Raw genomic sequence first — 9872 nt, 5'->3', positions numbered from 1 at the left:
TTTCTTGTTTAATGCCAAGGTGTAGGATGAAATACTTTAAAGGGTTTTTTATTTATTTATTTTGCACAGTATAACACCTTGATTACATGCAGTGTGTGTATTTTTGAATTCTTATGTTTAATTTGTAAAAGCAATTACAGATTTAACAAGTAAGGAAATTTGTGTTTCCTTCTTGATGGTTAAATTATTTTATTTTGCATTTTATACGAGTACAAATAAAAACTGAGCCATCAAACTGCAATAAATCAACAGTAGTATTTCATTTAAATTTTTGTATTGTAAATAGATTTGTTCAATAAAATGTTATTGTTCAATAAAATATTAAAGATACGTCTGGAATTCTGAAAAAACCATTTGATTTTGTTAGGTGCAATATTGCTATACAGCAACTAGCAAGACATTTTGTATAGCTTTAATACAAAACTATATCCTGAAGCAGGCGATATTTAAGTAAACAAGCACTAACTTGCTTTAATGCATAATTTGGTAACATGAAAAACTGCAGAGTATAGAATGGCAAATTTAATATGAACTGTTAAGGTTTTTATTGGAAACAAAAATTCTAGTTACAGCCCGATTTAAAAAATCCAATAACAATATTGAGCCCAGGAATGGATTTTGAGACGCCAAATTGAACCATGTTCTTGTACTTAACTTTGTAAAAGTATTTCCTCTGCTTTCTTCTGATCAGTGTCTTTTGAGGTGAGGAGCTTATTTGTTTTTCTATGAAATCATTTGGGAATTAGGGGTCCTTCCTGTGAATTATTAACAAGATTTCTTCTTCTTCTGTTAAATCGTGCCGTTTTCAAGAGAGTCGAAGTCCCATCAATTTTCTTGGCAAGATTTTTCAGAAGTGGCTTGCCTCCTTCCATGGCTGTGAGAAAGCGACTGGCCCAGGACCTAGAACTCACAGTCTCCCCGTTTGTAGCCTGACGCCTTAACCACTGCACTAAACTGACTCATTCACAAGATTAATCTGCAATGAAAGAATCTTACGTTGCTTTCCACTTTGCATCCAGAAGTTCCTTTTCTTAAAAACTTTGGCCTTACATTGTAATTCTTATTTGGGATATTATATATTACCAAAACGTGTGCGTAGTACCCCTTTAGTCCCGTCGTTACATTCGTGTATTTGGGGAAATATGTAACAATTTTGTTTTTAATATGGCATTGGAAAATGGAAATTTAACTTGGAAATATCTGAATAGAGATGCCATCACGCTCTTGTTTTTTAATGAATCTTCCAATTATGATATCGTGATATGTTTTAATATCGTCACATTTTGACATGATTCTCGAAGAATAATGTACAAATAAGTTGTGGTCAAATAAAATAACTGAATAGAAGAGCCTCAATTAAAAAAAAGTGGAGAGAAATAAACGCGCGCGGGCACGTACGTTTTGTGGGTTAATATTGTTTGGACTTTAGTACCAAAACAAAACTTCTAGACAAAGCTTACAACAAACAGCTACATACATTTATTCGAAAAAATAAAACTAATTGTAAAACAGGAAAGCACAAGATAAAGTTTTGTTTTGCAAAACCAAAGCTGGTATTCAAAGGACCATATATCTTACCGAATAGTTGAAGTACTGAAATTAATTAAATTAAATTAATTTAAAAAAAAAAACTCCACGAAGATTAATAATAGAGCTTCCAATTCAAGCGACGGAACTACAAAGCCCGCCTCTGTTCCAAGCCGAACAGTTTTCACCCGCGCTCTCCGTATCTTATTTGTCGAATTACGAAAGCGCGGAAGGATTGGGGGCGGGGGGAGGGGGGGGCGGGAGGAGTCGTAAAACATAACAGGCGGAAGTGGCGTTGTTCCGCCCTGCGTCGCTCGGTTGCCAAGGTTTCAGGCAGCTGCTCCAGGTACGCGCTGCTGGTCTGCGCTTCCCGTCTCGCGCTCGAAGAACCAACGCGCCGCCTCCTCCCCCCCCCCCCACGCCATCAATATGGCTTCGGCTGGGGCGGGGATGACCGAGCGCGAGCGGGACGGCTGCCGGGAGCTGTTGGAACTGCTCCAGACCGACGACCTGCTGGCTCTAGCGGACACGGTGACCAGCCGCCTCGTGCAGCCCAGCAACCGGCAAGGTATATTAAGAGGCTAGAAGGACCCGGTATCCTAAAGTTTGAAGGAGGCTTTTGGGGCCTCCGCTGGAAAATACTGCTTGGTTTGAGGTTCATTAATTCCAGCCTGGTGTTTCCTTGTGACCACTTACCAGAATGAGATATTCCTTTCCTCACCCCTCCTAAGTAAAGGAGTTCTTCTTCAGCTGTGCCAGAAGTATTTTGGCCCTGCGACACATCCTTCAGCTGCATTCATGCCGTGAGGTTTCTCTCCCTCCTACTGGCCAGGCACAGGTGTTTTGCCATAGAACTGGCCTGTCAACAGATAACCTGGTTTGAAAATAGTTTGAAAACTGACACCAGGCCCTGTGACTTCTATTTATCAACGATAATCAAGTTTCATTAAACATTTTTGAAGAAAGATGGCACATGATGTGGAACAAATATTTATCCAATTTCTGGCTGTTATGGTTAAGGTTAGCCAGAGTAATTTATGGAAAAATACTTATGCTTCTCTGTATTTTTGAAGCACTCTTTCCCTAGTTTTGTGTTTTGGTTACAGTACCAAAATGCCCCTATCTTTTTCAAACATGTTTTAAAAGTAACATTTTTAATGTTCTTCTCAGTGTGAAAAGGGTTGTTAAAAGCATTATTATAGGAATTCAAGAATGTAAAGACAATTTATCATGTTGCTAGGGCAGGTTTTTCCTTTTAAAAAATAAGCTGTTTCAAGAAACTTACATGGAGAACTATTGCAACTAAATTGCAGTAGTTTTCCCATCCTGGTACAGAGGGAAAAAACCGTCAACAAAAACATTAGCTGTACATTTGTTTGTAATCTGTTTTTCCTTATAGTCTTCTGACAAAATATTTTACTAATTAAATATATTAGCAGATACAATTAGCGTATTATTCCAATATAAAACAATTTCTTTGTACAGATGCTTATAGATCAATAGGAAAATAATATGCCCCAGATATAGAGCAAACCATTATGATAAAATCATTTTATGCTGGATCTATTGTTACTTGACTGATGATTTCATACAGCTTTCATATAAGTAATAGTAGCACATCTACAGCACATTACAGTATATGTTAAGAGTTGCCTATAACTTGTAGGTAATAATTAAAATATTTGAACAATTTTATGGTGAGTGGTGTTCATGATCTTGCAATCTTTGAGAACCTTATAAATTCTGTTTAATATGCTTATGCGCATAATTAAAAATGCACCAATTTTCAATTTTCTTCTGATTGCAAGGCTAAGCAGAAATATTCACTTTCCATTCTATTTTTACAGCCAGAATAAAGCTTCTTAAAATGTTCTTCTCACATTAATGATGTGTATTATTGGTCTATATTTCAAAATACACCAAATGAAGAAATAGGCCAATGTTCAAAACAGTAAATATGATTGTCTTGCTACAGGCAAACTTCAGTTTTTAGAAGTTTGAGAAAATGATAATATTCTATAACAATAAAGGATCAAAAGTATAAATTACTGATAAGGATTCAGAGTAATGTGTAATTCTAATTAAGTCTTATTACAAAACATAATACAGGAAGTTGCTTTATTTGTGTCACATCATTGCCCATCTAATCCAATATTCATGCATTAATTGCAAGTGGTTTCCAAAAGATCCAGTCAAGAGTTTTTCTAGACGGAGCAAAAAATGAGCTACAGAATTATGGATTATGAATGGCGGTTTTGTTTCTTGCATTATTAACCAGTTCTTTTGCTAGTGGGGCATTTCATAGGCCATGGGTAACATATTGCTTTTCTCATTAGGGATGATGAGATTTGATTACAGGTTTTTTAAAATTTGTCAGTGGGTGAAAGAGTTCAACATTTTTAGCAAAAATCACAGAAAGTTGATTCTTTAATCCACAATTACTAATAATTATGTTTAACAGATATTTATAGAATGGCTTTTTCTGTGATATGTCTTTTGCTAACCTTCCCCCAATATAAAATTCCTGGAGCAGCTTCAGCAGCAAAACTTCCGTCTTTATGTTACGTATGTATAATTCAGAAATATATTTTTAGAATTTTAGATTTACAATCAAATTGCTAGTTTTCTTTTGCAATAAAATTAACTTTAGGTAATATATCTATTTCTGAATTTGTTTATAGAAGCCATAAATGTCATCTTGCTGTACAGTCAAAGTGCTGAAGAACTGTTGAAAAGAAAAAAAGTATTTCGAGAGATAATCTTCAAGTACTTGGCAACAAAAGGAGTTATAGTGCCCCCTTCTTCTGAAAAACACCAGCTTGTTTATCGTGCAAAGGAGTACTGGTGTGAAGGGCTGAAAATCTGTGCTTCAGAGCAAACATATACTAATCCTAATATACAGGTGAGGTACATAAATAATATTAGGAAATGCCAAAAAATATTTTTACAATTATATTTAACTATTGAAACAATAATACACTTAAGATGCTCTTCAGTGGATTTGCAAAGAACATTTGTGATTTCTTTTTTATTTTTTGCTGGAGTACTTCATCTCTTAGTTGTCAGAGAGGTCTTGGGAGACTTCAATCTACCTTCCATGGGAGTTGGGTCTGAGGTGACCCAAGAGTTCATAGTCACCAAGACAGCCATAACAATATCCAGACCCTGACATTGGACAGTGGTCACACATGGATCTGGAGCAGTGACTATGTGGTCTGAAATTGGGAGAGCTTTTAGTGTCTCCTTGTCATGGTAATATCACACCCTGATTACCATGGGATTCTCTTGACACTGCCATCCACTGCAAGGAAGTTAGATCCATTAGATTAGTCTATGCCTGGCAATTGATGGACGTTGATGGGTTTCAGAGGGATCTGTGGGTTGTTCCTGCTGCTCTGCTGCATGATCCATCTGAAGCCACCACTTGGAATAAGAGGGCAACTGATGTCTTGATCTGATTGTGGGAATGCAACCTCTAACGTCTTGTGGATCCTGGCATTCACTGTAGTTCATGGAGGACTTAGGGTGATTGAAATGAAAGAGACATCTAAAGTGTCACTGGCATTCTATAGGGATGAACTTGACGCTGGTTAGAGCTGCTAGTAAAACCTACCTTGTGGTGGTAAGAGCAGTAAAGCATCAGTACTTCTCCAGCCTTATTGTGTCCCTGATAGCCATCCTGCTCTTTTTGCTCTTCATGCAGAAGAATTGTATAACAATATCTGTTATACAAATTTACTCGAATGTGCTGAGAATTGAATGCTGGCCTTGTTGCAAGTATGAAGAGATACCTGGACAGGAACCTTTCCTGGTTATCTGGGAACTGTTCGAGCCCATTGAGCTGATTAAGTGTACCTAGTCCTTTAAGACTCTGAGCTCAGCCACCAGCTCTTTAGATCCATGCCCCTGTTGGCTGGTTAAGGGGCCTGGAAAATGTTGTGGAAGTGGGTTCTAGTGGTCATTTGATTGAGGGGATTGCTCCATTACCTCTTTAAAAAGACCATGATTCTTCCTCTTCCCTTCTCAACAAGTCTTTGCTAGACCTGACTGTATTGGAGAATTTTCATCCGGTATTGAACCTTCCCTTTCTTAAAAATGTGACTGAGAAGGTGGTTATGCAATAATTTCAGAAGGCCCTAGATCAGTGTTTCTCAACCTTGACAGTTTGAAGATATGTGGACTTCAACCTCCAGAATTCCCTAGCCAGCTATATTATGCTATGTTGGCTGGGGAATTCTGGGAGTTGAAGTCCACACAATTTCAAACGGCTAAGGTTGAGAAACACTGCCCTAGATAAATTGGATTATCAATTCATTTCCATCATAATTCAGACCCAGGTACAGGATGCAAATGGCATTGGTTGCATTTTTGAATGATCTTTGGCATGAGCGGGATGAGTTTTGTATCCATTCTTACTCTGCTTGATTTTCTGGCTGCTTTCAATACCATCAACCATGATATCCTTCTGGATCAACTCAGAGAATTGTGAATAGGTGGCATGGTATTGTGCATTTGCCTCTTTTCTTAGGGGCAATTCTAGTTAGTGACAGGGGAAGACATCACATTGTCAGCCCTTACTGTGTGGAGTGCTGCTAGGTGAGCTCATCTATTGCCAAGGGGTGAGATATCAGTATGCTAATAACTAATTATACATCTCTACCTTTGGCAAACTAGGCAATTTGCTGCTGCCTAGAAACTGTGATGATATTGATGGGTAATAACAGACTTCAACTGAACCCTGGCAAGTCTGAATGGCTTTGGGTTTTGGGGTCACCATTTATAAACTGTACCATATTTAGTGCTGGATGATGTTGCACTGCCCCGCACAAACCCTGTGTGCGATCTGGGAGTTCCCTTAGACTTACAATGACTACAGCAGCTGTGAGTCATGGTTAGGAGAACCTTTATTCAACTTTATTGTGCATCAGTTGCTCCCATTCCTAGATCAAGTAGCTTTACTCACTCATATCATAATCGTCTCCTGGTTGGACTACTGTACTGTGCTTTACATAGTGTTGTTCCTGAAGAGTATCTATAATGGGTACCTGTGCTGTTGGTTTTTGCTCCAAGCTTGGCAATTTGGTTGCAAACGTTTTGTCACCATTCAAGGAGACATTGTCAGTCTGTTTTGAATTGATGAAACATTTAGAACCAAATTGCCAAGCTTGGAGCTCAAGCCAACAGCCTAACTACCAATGGGCGAGCTCCAGTAGGACTCGACACTCGGGTTGGTAGTTAGGCTACTACTAATCAAACATATTTCAATGGGTAGTTATGTGTTGTTTCAGAAAAAGACAAGTTACATTTCTGCTCCATGAGCTCCATTGGTTACTAGTCTGTTTCTGAGTCCAATTCAAGGTGCTGTTTTTGACCTTTGAAGCTCTACACATAACATGCGATCACGTTATTTGAGGGGCCTCCACTCTCTAATTATATCTACTTATCCTACCAGATCCACCAGAGAGGCTATGTTGTGGCTCCCATCAGCTGGCAAGCTTCATTTGGTGGGTCCTTGACAGCAGGCCTTTTCTGTTATGGCTTTTGCTTCATGGAACACCCTTCCCACTTCCCACTTCCCACTGACCAGGATAATTGTTTCCAAACAAACATGTTTGAAATGTTTTATGAAATAATTTGCTGTGCGTCATACTCTAAATGGAACATAGAAACAAATTATAAAAAGAAACATAAATTCTCCATTTGTTTTATAAAATGGCTCCAAATAAATTATTATTCAGGCCCTTAGGTAGTTCATAAATAAATCATGTACATTCATAAATACTGTCTAAAAGTAAGGACCGTTTTCTGTTACCATTTCATTCCACTTTCTCTGAATTTTTAGGATCTTTTTAATTATTTCTTGTTATTTTATAAAGTAAAAGTGATTATTCTATTCTACTTTATGTTTCTTATTTTTCAGCAACAAGAAGATGGAGGAACACAAGGAGATCAAGATGACAACAAAGAGTGTCACGATCTGGCAGAAGAATTTTGTCAGTGGTATTTTAGAATGCTAAACTCTCAGAACCCATTGATTGGAGAACCACAACAAGAATGGGGACCACAACATTTTTGGGGAGATGTAACTCTAAAATTTTGTTACAACACCTCTGAACAAAACATGGAAGAGTACTCAGGTGCAGAATTGGTGAGCCTTCGCTTGCTGTCATTAGTGAAAGAAGAATACCTCTTCCTGAATCCCAACTTGAATGCAGGTGGCCTGAAGTGTACAGTTTCACGATATGGATTAGTTGTGGTAGCAGTAGCTGGCACGGTTCATAGAAGTACTTGTTGTTTGGGAGTCTTTGAACAAATCTTTGGCCTCATCCGCTGCCCATTTAGGGAGAATACATGGAAAATCAAGTTTGTCAATCTAAAGATTGTTGGCCAGAATGCCATAGAGCCTGGGACCCATATAGAAAGACCACGCATAAAATACGAGCAAGAAGAACTGCAGGAATTTTATGTGTCCAAGGAACTTGCCTTAATTGAGCCTCAAAAATACTGACTGTTCTGTTTCGCAAAACGAGGGAGAAAAGTATGTGGGCCTTGGAAAATACAGCAGGAGAGCATATTCAAAGCATTCAGTAATTTATTTGCTTTTTTTTTTTTATTCATGCTTTTCGACGAGATAATCTTGACTACTGATCATAGAGATTTGCTGCTGGTAATTGTTAGCTTGATTCTTCCCCCAAATTTACAATTTGAAAAGTTACTTTGGCAGATTATTTTCTAAATGCTGCAAAGTACTGATATAGAGATGGGTGGGAGTGAATAGCCAGAAAGAATCAAGTATAAATGAGAAGCATAAAGCATTGGAAATGTAATATTGTCATCTTGACTGCTTGTAGCTTCCCTTTTTTCCCCTTTGGGGTAGAAGAATACAGAAGTGTGATGAATCTGTTAAGTTTGCAAGAGATTCTTTTGCCAAAGACTTAATTTTAAGTCTTAGTTAAATAACCTTTCACAGTTTAATCTCAAGGTTGTACAAAACAAAGCATTTTATATTTTTGATAGAATTTTCTGTTAAGACATTATAAAACATTATTAAAATGATTGTTACTTAAATCAGTATATGCGTGAAAAGGTTAGAGTAGTGCTAAATTTAATAGAAGGTTTTCATGGGGAATTTATGAAACAATATTACTTTCCTCCATAAAATGCTTTGAAATTTGTTATTTGTCTCATCCTTTGTTATGTACAACCCTTATTCATGTAGCTATTTACCTATAACAAACCCACTTTTAAAAATACAGGACAATTGTGAAATTATAAAAAAAAAGCTCTTAATTTGTGGCAGTTATTACATCTAGTTTATTTCATTTATACTACTTTTTATTGTTCCTAATAAAAAATTCAATCTTTAGACTAATTATAAAAAGGCAATATTCTTACTACTTCAGATTATTGTGGAAAAATCAACAGTGAACAGCATAAAGATAGCTAACAGGTTTTGAAAAATTTGTTCATGAGTCCTTAAAAGTAAAAATCAGATATGTGGTGTTATAGAATGTAAAGTAACATTTTATTTTGTTTTGGGGTTTCCTGAGTGATAAAGATTTAAAAGATATATGTGTCATTACAAATAGAGACTTTGTATTTTTGAACACAGGTATTTAAAAACATTTCTGCAATTATCTACAATCATATATACATATATGAGGATTATTTCTAAACAATAGCCTACTGTTAGTAAATAGGTTTTTTTTAATATGAGACAGTTGTTTTTAACAATACTTTGGTTTAAAATCTGGTAGATGTATCTGTATCCAGTTAAAAAATTTTACTGCGGGAAACAAAGTTGTATTTTACCACTCTTGCTCCTTTTTAATTTGGATCCTTTTTACGAGCTTGTACCAGGGGTGGGTTCTACATACCTCCGCTACTGGTTCGCAACGAGAGAGAGAGAGCGCATGTGCAGAAACCTCTGCACATGCGCAGATTGTTCATGATGACATCCGGATGGGTGGGAGGAGCCTCCCGCCACCATTACTACCAGTTCGCAAGAACTGGACTGAACTGGGAGCAACCCACCACTGGCTTGTACTGACTTATTTTTATCATTTCATTTTAAATCAAAATCACAATGTAAGAGTTGGAAAACTCCTTGAATATTATCTAATCCAGTTTCATGTCTGGTTCAGGAATCTATTCCCACATTATCTTTGTCAGATACATATCCACATCTTGTTTAAATATTTCCAGTTAAAGTCTACCACCTTCCAATTATTACTATTACAAAAGTGTGTCTAATATCCAATACAAATCTATTTCCCTATAATTTAACTATATTGTTTGTTGCCTTCTGGGTATTTTCCAATTTGTCAATGTCTTTATTAATATAT

General features: G+C 36.9%; 1 protein-coding gene across 1 annotated transcript; it reads left to right on the top strand.

Moving 5' to 3' along the window:
* The first annotated feature begins 1956 nt into the window (after nt 1-1956).
* CUNH3orf38 (chromosome unknown C3orf38 homolog) lies at nt 1957-8703 on the top strand. The gene is made up of 3 exons (XM_070943747.1): nt 1957-2095; nt 4209-4429; nt 7448-8703. The coding sequence occupies exons 1-3, from the start codon at nt 1957-1959 to the stop codon at nt 8033-8035; spliced, it is 948 nt and encodes a 315-aa protein (XP_070799848.1). The 3' UTR covers nt 8036-8703.
* Nucleotides 8704-9872: the final 1169 nt, after the last annotated feature.

The sequence above is a fragment of the Pituophis catenifer genome, unplaced genomic scaffold, assembly GCF_029215685.1.
Source record: "Pituophis catenifer annectens isolate HBS135680 unplaced genomic scaffold, rPitCat1.0.hap2 SCAF_4, whole genome shotgun sequence".
NCBI lineage: Eukaryota > Metazoa > Chordata > Lepidosauria > Squamata > Colubridae > Pituophis > Pituophis catenifer.
This window is presented reverse-complemented; position numbering and strand designations above follow the sequence as displayed.